The sequence below is a fragment of the Diorhabda carinulata genome, chromosome 1 (assembly GCF_026250575.1).
Source record: "Diorhabda carinulata isolate Delta chromosome 1, icDioCari1.1, whole genome shotgun sequence".
Lineage (NCBI taxonomy): Eukaryota > Metazoa > Arthropoda > Insecta > Coleoptera > Chrysomelidae > Diorhabda > Diorhabda carinulata.
The window spans coordinates 22,379,585-22,395,094 of NC_079460.1; the positions used below are offsets into that span (position 1 = coordinate 22,379,585).

Consider the following 15,510-nt stretch of genomic DNA (forward strand, 5'->3'; position numbering starts at 1 on the left):
TTTCCGACCCCATGGAGTCGAACAACAAGTTGATACCACAGTCGCTTCTCACGTTCGCTAATTCACTCACACAAAAATCACTTGCATTTTTAAGTGCATGCTTAACAAAATTTTTTTTGTTGTTGCTGACGGGTAGCAGCTTACAAATTCGACTTCTGCTGGGCCGGAACGTTCCTACAAACTCTCTCACTTACAGCACTAAAAAGAAACTAAAACTACGAATTTAAAAAAGAATTATAAAACAGAAACTGATTAAAAACCGATGACGTACAGAATTATAATATAAAACATATTTTAAAAAATGAAAAATTTAAACACGATAAACTAAAACTGAAGAAATTGATAAAAAGAAGAAAAAGTAATGGTCTACCGTTTCATAATTAATAAGGTGGTTGTGGAGACGAAAGGTAGCTAGGTCACTGCAATTGTGTTAGACCAAATGTCTATGTTCAGTGTATGTCAATGTCACATTTGATGTTCTGTGTGCTAATTGTTGCAATATCCCAGTTAACATTCAATCATATAAAAACCTAAATGACAATGGTAAATTCATAGATTTCTCAATATGGTAGCTTATCGTTAACAATATAGCGATACAGGCAAATTGTAGTATTTTATGAATGAACAATATCAAGAAATTTTGAAGCACCATATGTAAAAAATGTGAATTAGTGGTAGATATCTATAACCTATAAATTATTAGAAATCGTATAAAACTTATAATAGCGGTTATAATATTTTGTTGCCCATAATCTTTCGATCAGCAGCCAATATTTACTTTTATGTGAAAAAATTTAATATCAACGAAGCCAATGAGATTTTGTGTACTAAAAATGCTTTTATTAAAAAAAATTGATTCTGAGACAACAAAATCCTGTTATTAGTCCCTAAATATCATAATGTCAACTATTACTAAATTGTCCAAACGGAATATTCCATGTTTCCAGTGCTCTCATTTGTTGCACCAGGTCGAACGCTGATGACAGTAATTCGCGGTCAAAAGAAGCACTATTTGTAGACGGCACCAAGTTTTCGTAGTAGCTAAACAGTTTAATGAGCAGAACGGTCCATGAATTCTTCGTAAAAATGACAATGACAAGTCTCAACAAGCTTTACACAAAGTTTCAACTTGCTGATTCGATCCATTTTATTATAGTAGAGCTGGAATGACTAATAAAATTGTTTTGGAAACTCTCTCAAATTGTGTTTAGAGCTGCACGTGCGGGAGATTCTGCGACAGTAAATACTCCAGAAAACATTAAATTAGTGGAAGAACGTGATTCCAGTACAGAGCATTGGAAAATAATCTAGAGTTCTCAGTGCAAGGCAAAAGCAGCTTTTCCGCGAGGACCAAGAAAGTGTTTTACTATGATCCGTCAACCAAAAAGGATTCTATGGAGTGGTGTTTGAAGGGAGACCCTGAGCCAAAAAAAAAACAAAATGCTTTGTAATGAAGCAAGCACTTCATGGCAATGCTCTACTCCACACTGTTTCGCTTTCCAAGTTTACTGTACACGAATGTAGCTTAACAGAGATTATATACCCACCATATTGCCCTGATCTGGCCCCGTCCGTCTATTTTTTGTCCAAAAAGTTGAAAACCGAGTTGAGGGTGAAAGAATTTACAACGACGATAAAATTAAACAAGCGGTGCACGAATATTTCACTCTAAAGATGGATCATATTTTAATAATGACATAGGATCTTTAGTCAGACGTTCTGAACAAAATAAAGGACGAAGGCATCGAAAAATAATCACAGTTTTTTTTTAATTTATCACCTTCCTTTCCATGTGAGGCTCAAATCTCATGGACTATCTTGACACTCTGTGTTACGCGTCGTTGATCAGCTGGTCTTCTTCGTGATCCTTTACATTATTTTACACAAATTGCAGTATCATGATTGCAGGATACCAACTTCTCGATTTGTCACAATTCTCTAATTGTCTCAATCTACGCGCGTCTACGAACTTGCTACGCTTCATTTACTTTAAACATAGGTTAGGTTAGGTTAACAGGGTGATCTCCACTTTTCAGCCGAGATCCACTCGGAAGCCTTAGGCCCATTGTAATGTTCTTGCTGACTTTTCAGTCACTCCCCTTCTCCATCTCTTCCGTTGCCAGGTCTTTGCCCCCTTCCCAAGCTTTTCCAGTTTGCAATGAAGTGGTTCAGGTCCTTAACACCCAGCTCCGCTGCTTCTTCCAGAGATTCCAATGTTTCACTCCCCATGCATTGTAGTCGTTTCAACGCCAATGCTGTGTAGTGACACATTAGGTGTTCTATTGTCTCTACCTCTTCACTGCATTCTGCACAGATATCGTCGGTTCTGATACCCATTTTCCTGAGTCTATAGCCTACTGTGCAGTGCCGGTAATCACTGCTAAGACCTTTCGGATCGAGGCTTTTCCATAGCCTAGCAGTTCTGTTGTCTTCCTCTTCTGTAGCACCGACCACAAGGAGCGTGAGATGACACAGTCATCTCTATTACTCCATCTCTTGCCGTGCTCTCCCTCTAATATTCTATCTATCGTGTCTCTCAGCAATTTGATCGGTGGTAGTGGCAATCCCACCGCTTCGTCCCCGCTCCTGGTGGCTCCCAATTTGGCTAGTTTGTCTGCCATTTGATTCCCTTATACATTGCTATGTCCAGGTATCCAGCAGAGTCTAACCTACTTAAACTTTAAACATATAACCTGCTCTGAATATGTTCATGATGTTGCCGAAATATCTGTGACTCTTTTAATGATATTTATATTGAAACAACTGGTATTTTCCTCTATTGGAAATTTATGGCGACATATATTTTCAACTTGTATTGATGGTTATCTAGCACGTTTTTGCAATGGTAAATTTATTTTTACAGTACCATTTGGTATAGGATTTTTTTCTGTGAATTTGCTTCATGTCTTTCGCTGAAAGAAATGAAAACACGTTAATTATCAGTTAAAGTTAGCAAAAAATGGTTTCCATGTTTGTCGATGTAGCAATCAACTTCTGAAATAACTCAACAGATTTAATAGTCCATAATATTTCTAAAATCTAAAAACAATAATTTGGCGATAAATTGTAAATGGTATGATGAAATAATATCTCTTTCTAATAATTATTTTATAAGTGTTTGCAGTGTGTGTGGTCGTTCGCTATCCATTACACCTCAGAATTTCAATTTTATTATTACGAAAATCATTCCATGAAGAAATAAAATATTTACGATCTTCGGCTGGCATGTTGATAATAACTTTTTTCCTTCAAATCTTGTTCCGAAATGTTATTGCTCATGTTATCAAACAATTAGTATTTTATTCAACTATTCAAGTATCCTAAAAAATTATATACATAGTGGAGAAGTCAAGTGAAAACATTGTACCTACCTTCAACTTCTTTAGAATGGGAAGAGCTACTACACATTTTTTACTAAGAGCTATGGGCTTTTTATGTAATGCTATTGTATTACCGTAATTATGTACAATTTTTATGACGAATAGCTTCCAAATTACATTTTATCTGCCTCAAAACACTAGTCAACAAAAAAATATATTTTTTTTATTGTCAATCATTTCTTGTTTCAGAAACAATGTTGAAAGTTTTATAAGAAGATAAAGTACTCAAATTAATTTATTTTGTACTGAAAAAACTTGGAGTTTACTGTGATTAAAAACTAATAGTATTTCCGTAAGGTTCATACTCATATACAAGTACAAAAATGTATTGCTTTTCATTTATAGTAAATTCACAACACTTTTTCTATAATGTTTCGAATTTTGCGGGGATTTGTGATCTCCTAAATTTTTACTATTGCTACGAAAGAAATCTAAGCTTCTTTTTAGACCTTATTCAAGTAAGAAATACGACGATCTACTTTACGGTGTAATTTCACCAATGTATATTTCTAAAAAATTTTTCTATGATGTGAATGTAAGATGAAATGGAGAAAATAGTATGAAATACTCGTAACCGAAGGCCATTACAGAAGTCTTTTCTTCCTGGAACTCTTTCTGGAATGAAAAGTCTTCTGTCACTGGCTTTTTTCTATTTTTTTGTGTGTGTATGAACCACAAATATAACAAAAACTGTTGGGAAAATTAGCAACCTCTGATCATGTTGTAAGCTTTGTTATACTATTAGTGCAAAAATAAATGTAGACAATTGAAAACGGCTGTCGGCCATCTCTTAGGTACAGATCATATTATAGCTTCAGGGAAAAACATTATAACAAAATTAGCCCCGAAAACACTTGGAGATTATTTCCAAAATTTTTGATCTATTGTAAGAGCATTTTTTTAAAATTTACCCAATTAAATGGCACTTTATATACGATAATTGAATTCTTCAACAAATTTTACGCATTTTCCATTCCACAAGTTTTAGTCTTCTTTTCAAATAAGATGTAGGGGAGAGTAGAAATCTTGTTATTAAAAAATGCCTGTAAGTCTGCCAAGCCGATTATTATGAATTTGATGTTGTTTGAAAGAGCTTTTATCTAGCAATACAAAATATATAAATTCTGAAAAATTTAATTACCAGTGTGTATGCTAAAGGGTATTGTTTCATATATTTTAGATATTGTGATTTTTCTTGAAAAATTTAAATAGAAGCATAAAAGTTTAAGTAAGTCTACTAAAATAAAACGAAATTAACATCAAAATAGCGAAAACTAAATAACTTTTTTCTATTGCGAGATATCTTAAAAAATGTATAAAGGGCGAGAATTTTTCTTTAAACCTCTAGTAGGCTGATTCGCCCAAACGAAAACTGAATATTTATTATGGGTGGAAACTTCTTACATTGGATCTAATTTGAACTGTTCTCATAATCATAATATTATTGCCGCTAGATGGCGTTATCTTAATGTAAATCTAATATTATGACCAATGAGAACAAATCATTGATTAGTGGCGCTCCAGATGTTCAAAATGTCGTTCATCATTTTCTATACATGAAACCATTCGCGGACGTGTGAATAATACAGCAAAAGGTAATAATTCTTATTACCTTTTGTATTCTTTCAATTATATAATCTTTCCTCTTGGGTCTATTGGTATGAACGAGATCTTTTATTCGGTCCCACAAATTAAAATCTAAGAAAATTAGGTTTGGAGATTTGGTTCGCCAAATAAACATATATGGAATAATGTGTCGGGTAACCATCTTGTTGTAATAACATGTTACAACGAATGGTTAAGGGTATGTCTTCTGAAAGGAGAGGCAATTCGTTTTTTAAAAAGTCTAAATGTCTTTCTGCATAATCTGTCTTATAAAAAAATCGACTAATTATTTGTCCTAGAATCCCTCAAAACAAACCAACAACCATAATACTCTATGAACATGGTCTTCTCGTTTGGTTTTCGTTAATTATTATTTCATATTTTAAATTATACTTGCTGTTGTTTGGCAAATATGTAGTAGCTAGGTTTTAATTCGCCGCAAAAAAATACAATATTTTTAAATAATTTAACACAATTTACTTCATAAGTTTCCTAGACATTTAAAGATAAAATCTCGCATGTTCATATCTTAAGATATCTCTGGACAAAAAAAAGATATCAACAAGCAATTTTCACTACTTTAATGTTAATTCAGTTTAGCTTAGTTCCTCCTTAAAGATTTATTTCAACTTTCATCGTTAAGTGATACCAGAATATCTAAAATATATGAAACACCGCCCTCTAACATTCACTCTCTCCAACCTTTTATTTGAAATAGACTAAACCTTGTGTTCCTAATTAAATTGTTTAGAATTTATATTGCCGGACAAAAGGTCTTTCAAACAACATCAAATTTATAAATATGGGCTAAGCAGAATCGGAATTATAGACACTTTTTCATAATAAGGCTCCCACTCTCCCCCACCTCTAATTTGAAGAGATAAGACTAAAACTCGTGAAATAAAAAATGCGCAGAATTTATTGAAGAATTCGATTATTGTATGTAAAGGGACATTTAATTGGATGAATTACAAAAAATTTCGCTTTTTTAACTTTTAATAATTTCGACGTGTTACTAGAGGCCACTTTTGTTATAATTTTCCTTCTACAAAAGCTGTTATATAATCCGACTCTTAGGTACATAAAACCCCATTTCTTAATTCAAATACAACATAATGAATAGGGTTGATAATCGAATATACTATTTGTACTTCATAATATTAACAATTTTATGTTGACTAGTGTAATTGATTGATAGGTCCAAAATTATTCTGACATTGATAAATTTTCCATTCACGATGGAGTTATCATAGATAAATAAATTCATTTGTCATTATTTGATTTCGAAATTACAGCAATGTATCGTTCTTACAATTTTTCTGTGGTTGATAAAGACTAATGGTCATTTAAACAACCGGAAAGCCAGATTTTGATCGCCTCCAATATATCATCAATCAAATTTTGTTTGCGTTGAGTCTACCTTCATATGTGAATGGAAAAATACTACTAAAATATTTATTAATTCAATTAGATTATTAATTAACTACTAATTGAATTGTTTTATTCGATTCAGTATATTTTGGTTAATAACTTTGATCTTTTTCAACTGGGTAGGAATCATTAAATAATCATTGCGTTTATCATTTCATTATTATATAGTGTTGCTTTTAACGTTAGATTAATTAAAACAGGATCTAACTGAAAGAATTTGGCAAACCAATATTAGAAAATATAATTTAAAAATAGGCGAACAAAAATTAGTGAGTTGATATAGGCTGACATACTAAACTAGACCAGCGCATTGGAGCCATAAATGTTGATTGTTGCATGTACAACCAAAAAAAAATCGCGCTGTATCTTAAAAATAAAAAAAGGAACAAAATAATCCTGACAACACGAAGATCAGAAAATTTTAACTATTTGTGTTATTATGAAGTGCTGATGAGGGTTTCGACGGGACTTACCAAACTAATGTTGTGGTCAAACATAACGGCAGCTGCTTGTATGTCCCACCCGGTATCTTCAAGAGCACATGCAAGATAGACATTACGTGGTTCCCATTTGATGATCAACATTGTGACATGAAGTTTGGTAGCTGGACATATGATGGCAACCAGGTATTGCTGAATTCTTAACGTTTTTTGTTACTACCTTCACACATATCCACGACTTACTCACTGCGTTTCAAGTCTTTATTTATTCTTGTTTATCCTGATTAGATTAAACGATCTAATGTTTTCTCAATATTTTCAATATGGACATCATATAGTGTGAAATACTTTTTGAAAAATACTTATAAATAATATAAATTAGATAATGTAAAAAATTCGAGTTATCATAAGCTAACCATAATGTTTTTAAACCTTCGTCTGGAAATCATTAAGAGAGGAAAAATTTCCATACTTTGAATTCTTCTCTTGATACAAGGTGTAATGAATAAATACTTGATTGAATTTTCATAGTAGCAATTATTTGCTTGTATTTCAACTAGTTAAAAAATTTAATCCGTTCCGGTTTGTTAGGAGTATTTGTTGTGAAAAACATTAACAGAAGTGTCAAAAAACAGCAAACGGGGAGTCGTGGTTTCCGTGAGGAAATACCATACTTCATAAGTAGCGTATCGAGGAAATTAGCAAGGAATGGTCTAAAATACTATTTTGGCGTCCTACCATTACGCTATGACCACTCAAAATTGACTGTATGATGGAGTTTGGGAAGCCAAAAATAAGGGACAATATCGGCATACAATTTTTATAAAAATACGCGAATTGGATGTTTAAATCGTCCAAGATCTTATGAGAGATATTCGCAGAAAATTATACCTAGTTGAGAGCCCTTCAGTAAAAATTCATTAGACACTATAGAGTTAAATATTTTGCGCCAAAACTGTTGGAACAAACGTTATAATAAAAAAGGAAAGGTTTTGCACCCTTCCTGACATTATTATAGCATAAATTTTCCATTTTCTAAATGGCGTTCGTCTAATTCTTAATAATGATACTGTCATTTATATCTGAGAGTAACAGTTTTGATATACGTTGTTTAGTTCGATGACAGAACACGTGCAGAACACATAAGAAGAAGAGAATTCACTAATTGTCGTTGAGGAAATATGTTTATGTCCGTTATACGAGAAAATATTTCATAAACGTGGCATTACAAATAAAAGAAAATAAACTCAATGTGAAGTGAATTAAATTCAGTATCCGCTATAAAATATTTGAAGAATGCATATTAAGAAATATTTTGATGTACGTAGAATCTGTTAACATTGGAAGACGTAACTTTTGACCTTGGTGAATAAATCAACGTATTTATGTTTTCTTCCATTTTCATATAGGTTGGATTTCTAGGTTATAAATATGGAATTTAATATGTTCTTCCCAGTAGAAATGTTTCCGTTTCAGATAAAACACGATTTAAATATATTTATGTAAGCGGCGAGGTAAAAACAAATTCCACATAAATGATTTCAAAACATTTAATATGTATGAAAAGTGACGGTGTACCAAAAACATGATTCTACAATTTCAAATTATTCAAGTAGAACAAAAATTTCTATTTTGGGTTTATTATTGAAAGATAATATGATAAAGGTGACAAATGATGATTATTGAACATATTGACGCAAAATTTGAAGATGCTTTGAAAAAATAAAGGTCTTGAAACGTACACATTTGCACTCAACACTTTCGCGCTAGCAGAATGTCCGCTTGACTTTTTAAAATAAATCACTGCGATTGTGAAGCCTTGGCAAGACAGATTGAGCTATTGTTTTAACTAGTTTTGTGAACCAATTTGAATCAACACATTTTGATCGGTTATTAGTATTCATCCAAATTCAATATTTACATTATTTTCTGACGTTCTGGTGGAATGAGTACATTTTAAACAGATTTTTCGCGTTAATAATGTCAGTTTTGTTTATAATAAATAATAAAATAAAATATCAGCCTTCAAACAAGAAAAAAATATTTTCATGGAAGTATAAACGACGTATTCCTCTCTTATAGTGTATTTTTATGAATGAGAGTAATAAAATAATGAAGTATTCGTAATCCATACGCGTACCACTTCTTTTAGTAGACAGTTGAAATGTTTTTTCAAATTATACATCGAGTATTTTCGTGTGAAATAACATTTGCATAAATATAATGATTATATCGTGTATACATTTATATTTTCACAAAATTAACCTGCTTATATTTTTGGAACAGCTGAAGGTAAAAAAGTGCAATTTTTTCTAATATATTTTATTTTTCCACAAGCTATGAAGAACATTATCTCACAATGCTTATATAGGGTTTAAACTTTGATTTTTAAACAACCTTACGTTCAGGGAGAATAATTTTGATATAAAAATTAATCAGTATAAGTATAGCTACTTCTTAAAAATCCAAATCAGAATCGGAATCAGAAGATGAACTATTGCAACAAATATTTCCAATGATCGATCATTACATCGGTAATATTGTCCAGCTTCCACATTGTTCTTCTTCGTCATTATTTTTTCGAGAAATTTCTTCCTTTATCTGTGCCCATACCTGAACAATAAAGTGTAGTTCGCAATAATTTGGGGATGATTTAACCGCCGTCATTCCACGTTTTTCTGCAATTTTTTCAATTTCTTTTTGTGAAGGCATTACAAAGAATAGTTCTTTTCTCACAGAACCAAGGTGGAACTTATTTTTCTTTGAATATCTGTGAATATTTCTTAATCACTCGGTTGTGGGTAAGTTTTTCGAAAATCTCAAGTGCTAATTCAAATTATCTATTACTACAAGGATGGTCTTAGAAGTATCTGACCTGACCTAAGATGCCAGTAGTTGCTCGAAAAATTCCACGATATTAGGTACGTAACCTATACAGCATATGTTCCAAGTTTGGAGACGCCACGTTTTTTAGTATTTGTTTGGCAGACATCAATAATGAACGTTTCCAGTGAATTTGTAAACACGGAAAAAACTGGTCATCGTTATGTGATCCAATATTTTCATTTGAAAAGCATTATCCCAACCAATATAAACCTAGATTCTACTCTGGGCAAAACTCTTTCTTCATTATCAACAGTAAAATATTTGATAGCAGAGTTTAAGCGAGGCCGTACGACCGACCTGCAAAGCAGTGGTCGACCAAATGAGGTGACGACTCCAGAAATGTTCAAGAAAATCCACGAAGCAGTACTGGATGATCGTCCTCTGAAAGTGCGAGTAGATTGTTCTTACTTAGGTTGATACATTCAGTAAATTTACTCTGGTTATTATTTTCCAGAAGAGTCTTTGCCTGTCTCAGCCCCTATAGGTTGTCCCAATAATTGGCTTTGCTCCTATCTATCTTCTTTTCCAGTGTTTTTCTCATTGTTCTGCAGCTGATACTACAGAAGGGCTCAGGTCCCATGGAGGGATTGTCTATCCCCGCTTTAGCGAGCTTATCAGCTATTTCTCTTCTCGAATTTCAGAGAGGTCGTTGCACGTCTATCCACTTAGAAACACGGAACACCACGTTCTGGATTAGGTAATTCTTGTACCACCATTACATTCACATTTCTATCTGCTCTCTCTAAGTTCTCCAGGGTGTTTCGAATTTCATTTTTCATATAGATACATTTTTTGAAATGATACATTGTCATCTGATTGGCTGAGCTGCTTAGTATTCCGCCAAAGTTCACATCTTTATTTTCTTATTAAAAATTATGTAATACTTAATTTACTTGTATCAAGTTATATAATAAAAAAGATCAGTGAAATAGTATTAGATAGATTATATCTCCTTTTGTACAAGGTGTCTCGGCACTCACGACATTCATTTAATCAAGTCATAAAATTAAATTTGTCGCCTCGGTAGGTATTCTCCGTGATAGCTGCCATTTTTTTCTTTTGATGGTCCCAAAGAAGTGGGTTTGTCAATGAGAACTTCAGATTAGACATAACTCTACAGGACAAAATTCATAGTTGTTAAGTAGGGACTATTTACCAGGAAACTTTTCACAATCTCGTTTCAAAGATTCCGTCCTGTGGAAACAATGTTTTTTGTTTAGAACCTTTATGTTTTGTAGTTCACATGATACCCTGAATTTACCGTAACTGTCCTTTTCTTTTCATCTTCAAAAAAGTGAGCTTCATCTGAAAACAAGGTGTTGAAAAGCTCTCAATTACCTGGATCTGACCAGCATCCTGAGGCTTTCATTCTTGCACCAACTGAATTCTGTAAGGGTGTAACTCAAAAAGTTATGTAAAATACGGAATAATGATGATTTATTCACTTTCGAAGCACCAGAACGCTCCCGAATAGACAATTCATGCTCAATCGGACCAAGTAGCTACGCCTTTCTACGCCTGGCACATCATTTGAGTCACGAACATTGGGAGCATTGCAGTTTTCTACGCTCTACAGTGGAGAGTCGAGAAAAGCTCTATAACAACTAAATTCCTAAGAACCAGGCTCAATATTTTACAAGGCAAAAAACGCACAATCACTTGCCAATTGAAATCAAATTGATATTATATTTTCCTGCTTTTCGTAATAATTTGAGAGCATATTTACTGGAGAGTGCCTTTTTGACAATAGGGTATTCCTCTCTCTCTCATTTCTCTTCGATCTGGTGTGTCTCGGAATCCATTGTGGGGTAATTTTATTTTTCTTGTCCAGCTCGTTTAATTTTTCGAAGCAATCCCAAACAAGTTTAGATTCTATGATATTGGAGCTTAGAGCTCTAATGACTGATTGACTATCGGACAGAATCATGGTTATAAAAGACCAACCTAACCTAACGAAAAACTTGGATTATCTAAGATAGATTTATGAAAATTCTAAAAATATTAATATTATTCTGTAATAATATTTAAAATGACCGTATTATGTTGCGGATTAGTAAATAAGTTTTATTACTCTCCCGTCCATAAAAAATAGACTAGGGGTTGAGATAATACTATGGATTTACTGTATAGATTCGAATCAAAAGTGTTCCTTTTTTGTGGGGCGAAAATTTTGAATGAAATTATTAATTAATCTCGTCATAACGTTCTAATCTCGTATAACGCATTTAATAATAAATTATTTAACATAAATTTCATGTAGGCGAAAGCTCTATCTTTGTTACTGATGAACTTTCAGAACGTAACGCGATTATACAAGTATTGCTTATTTAAACCGTCTATCTTATCCTCAGTTCAAATATTTAACAGAAGACAAAACAAATAGTAAGTTATTTGTCATGAAAACGAGAATTGTATATCACTTCTACCTTCCACTAGAATGAACTTAAGTAGAATCGATTGCTTACTGTATATATAGTATATATATATATATATATATATATATATATATATATATATATATATATATATATATATTCTCAAATAGTGATTCACGTTGGTATCTGATACAACCTAGCTAAGACAAATATCCTTTTCAATCGATTACAAGACGACGATTCAACTAGTTAACAAGTGTTTACTAGGCTTAGGTAGATGTGTTACCATAACAGGTTGCTTTATGAGTATTTAAATTAATTAATAGTAGCATATCTATTGAAATAATTGGTTTTGGTCTTGTAATTGATATTAATCTTACACTATCAACAATCACTAGTGTTTTGCGTCAATCGTCCTCTAGACATACTGCACGCCTAGCTGCTAGGGTGGTCTATGTTAGAGGTTTTTTAGAATAGCGCGGGCAAATTCGTACACTTACACTTTTGAAAATACCTAAAATATTTGAATTTTACCATTAAATTGAGTTTTGATTGAACCTTGGTCTGGATTTTCGACAAAATGACTTCCATCTATAAATACGTCCAATGGATTTTTTTCTATAGACGTACTGGGAACAACTTAGAACTGCCATCGGCCATATCTCTGGAACGGATCATATTACATCTTCGCGAGAAAAAAAATTGGAGAGAAAAAGACTTGGAAATTATTTTCAGAATTTGAGAAAAAAAATTTTAAAAATATACCTAATTAAGTGGTACTTTATGAAAAATAATCTAATTTTCTAAAAAATTCTGCACATTTTTCATTTCACAAACTGTATCTCTTCAAATCAGAGCTAGGGGAGAGTGGGAATCTTGTCATGAAAAATGACTGTAAGTCCGGTTCTGCTTTGCCAATATTTATAAACTTGATGTTTTTTGTAAGACCTTCAGCCCAACAATACAAAATAAATTGTAAACAATTAAATTAGAAGCTTAAATGTTAAAGGACGGTCTCACATTGGACTTCCTGCGGTAATTCAAACTGTTCTCATCGCCTCTAGATGGCGTTATCTAAATGTAAAGCTTATATTACTAACAATGAGAACAAATAATTAAATAAACATGTGACAAATCTAATAATTAACATCTGAGGTAACTAATTACGTAATTGGTGGAGCGCTAGGTGTTCAAAATGGCGTCCATAATTTTCTACAATGAAATAATTCGCTGAGGGGTGGATAAGACATCAATTTCAATTTTTGCCATTGAGATACTTCGTATTATCATTGTTATTCTTGAAATCACATCAACTCTTGTCGTGGGTCTATTGGTTAAGTCTGAAAATTTGGGTGGCCGAATAAATAAATTTCCATCTATCAGAGTACATAGGAAAAATGACGAATATATATGGAATAGTATACAAGGCAACCATCATGTTGTAAGAACATGTCACATTTCAAATGGCTAAGGGTATGTCTTCTAGTAGAAGTAGCAATTCGTTTCTTAAAAATCTAAATATTTTTTGTTCATTAACTGTCTCATTAATAAAAAATGACCCAATTATTTGTCTGTCTATAATCCCCCACCACACATTTATAGTCAAACGACTCTGATGTTATTATGGCGATTTACTCTACCAATACTACGAACATAACCTCATTTGTCCACTAAATTCGTGAAACTATTTCAGGATCGTCGCCTGAATTAAAATGCCATACATTCAGAATATCATATTTCACTTTGCTTTACTAGTAAACAAAAATAACATTCAAATAATTAATAAAACACTATTTACTTCATCAAAAAAATCTCAATATCAAAAATATATGAAACAACGCCCTCTAATACTCACTCTTTTAAACAACATAGTGTACAAAAATCGACTAAACAGTACCGGATTATCGTATATAAAGTACCACTTAATTGGGTACATTTTAAGGATTTTTTTTTAATTTCATATTTTCAAATTTTCTCTTCAGTATTGGAACTAAAATTCATAATGTGTTTTCTCTATAGCTGTAAAATAAAATGTTCCTGAGATATGGCCGACGGTCGTTCTTAGTTGCCCACTCGGTACAACAAACTGGATTCGAAGAACGTGTCAAGTGGTTTCACTAAATAGTAATAATTTTTGAAACAATATTCAGTGAAATATTCGATTTCTAATTTCGAAAAGTTTAAAATGAGTGAACTAAAAAAAGTTTGAATATTACAGTAAATATTATTAAAAGTCTTCGTATGTCACATTGAAATATCACGTGAAGAGCTATAATTTGAAGTATACGATCTTGAAATATGATTTTCAACAGAAAAAAATATATTTTTTTTACTTCTTTATCCATCAATGTCCACATCTAAATTTATGTTGAAGCAACTTTTATAAAAATGTTTCCGCGTTGATGGTTGTAGTCATAAAATGGGGCAAACAATCTAGATCAGCGTTAATAGTTCAAAAAAGGGTCATTAAGTGTCTGGTTAGAATGTTCTCGTTTCCTAACGGCCGAGAAAAGCTATAATAAAGCAGAAATTAACACATTAGAACAATGAAATTATTAGTGTAATTGAATTAAATGCTTAATATAACGCATAAGTAAATATTTCAACCCACTATTGCATTACCAAGATCTAGGAAATCGTTGAAATTAGACTAATGAGGGATGATATCAATTATCTCGTACACGATTAGTGTGATATGTATAAATTTTGATTTGTATTTTGATTTGTAATGTGGCCGCTATTAGGATGATATTCTCATAGTTGCCACAATTGTTTTTGAAAATATAACAAAGTATTTTGTTAAACTACTTTTGTTATATACCGAAGAGTAAGAATGAATAAATTTAAACGTGGTTTAATGAACTACAACTGAGCTTGAGAAAAGATATAACAGATTCTTAAAATTTTGTCCATTCATTTCTATGAATGACCGTTCAAAATTTAATTTCTCTGACATAGTGTACTCTAACATGTTATAGACTCGCTACAAAACTCTACGTTCTACAAATACGAAAATATACCCACCATTTTGTGTATATGGCAGTTAAATTCTCCAAATCGAGCGCTTCAACCTACTTACAAACAAAATTAGAGCCATCCTTCCAATGTACCTCCCATCGACATTTCCCTGTGCAAACTTAACAAATTGGAACAAATTAGAAGAGAATTTGTTTCTAAACTCAAAGAATTTCCATAATTTACTTCGCATGTACAGATGGATCCAACGTCACTACAATTTAAGTTACCCGAAGCAAGTAAGGTCTGCACTGGAGATCTCTCAACTTAATCTATATGAATAGCCAATTTTATCACCCAATAACAGTCCAAAACCACGACAAATTGGTAGAGGAACAGCGAGGGAAGTGTAGACGTGCAAAAGTGCAAAAACTGTAA

The 15,510-nt window shown here is 32.4% G+C and overlaps 1 protein-coding gene across 6 annotated transcripts in view; it reads left to right on the forward strand.

Moving 5' to 3' along the window:
- The window catches only part of LOC130899291 (neuronal acetylcholine receptor subunit alpha-7), a 168,747-nt gene that overhangs the window by 102,757 nt on the left and 50,480 nt on the right, over positions 1–15,510 (forward strand). For all 6 annotated transcript variants that reach the window (XM_057809404.1, XM_057809487.1, XM_057809569.1 and 3 more), the window contains exon 5: positions 6,862–7,042. In XM_057809404.1, the coding sequence (XP_057665387.1) occupies positions 6,862–7,042 (181 nt within the window). The remainder of the gene's footprint in view (positions 1–6,861; positions 7,043–15,510) is intronic.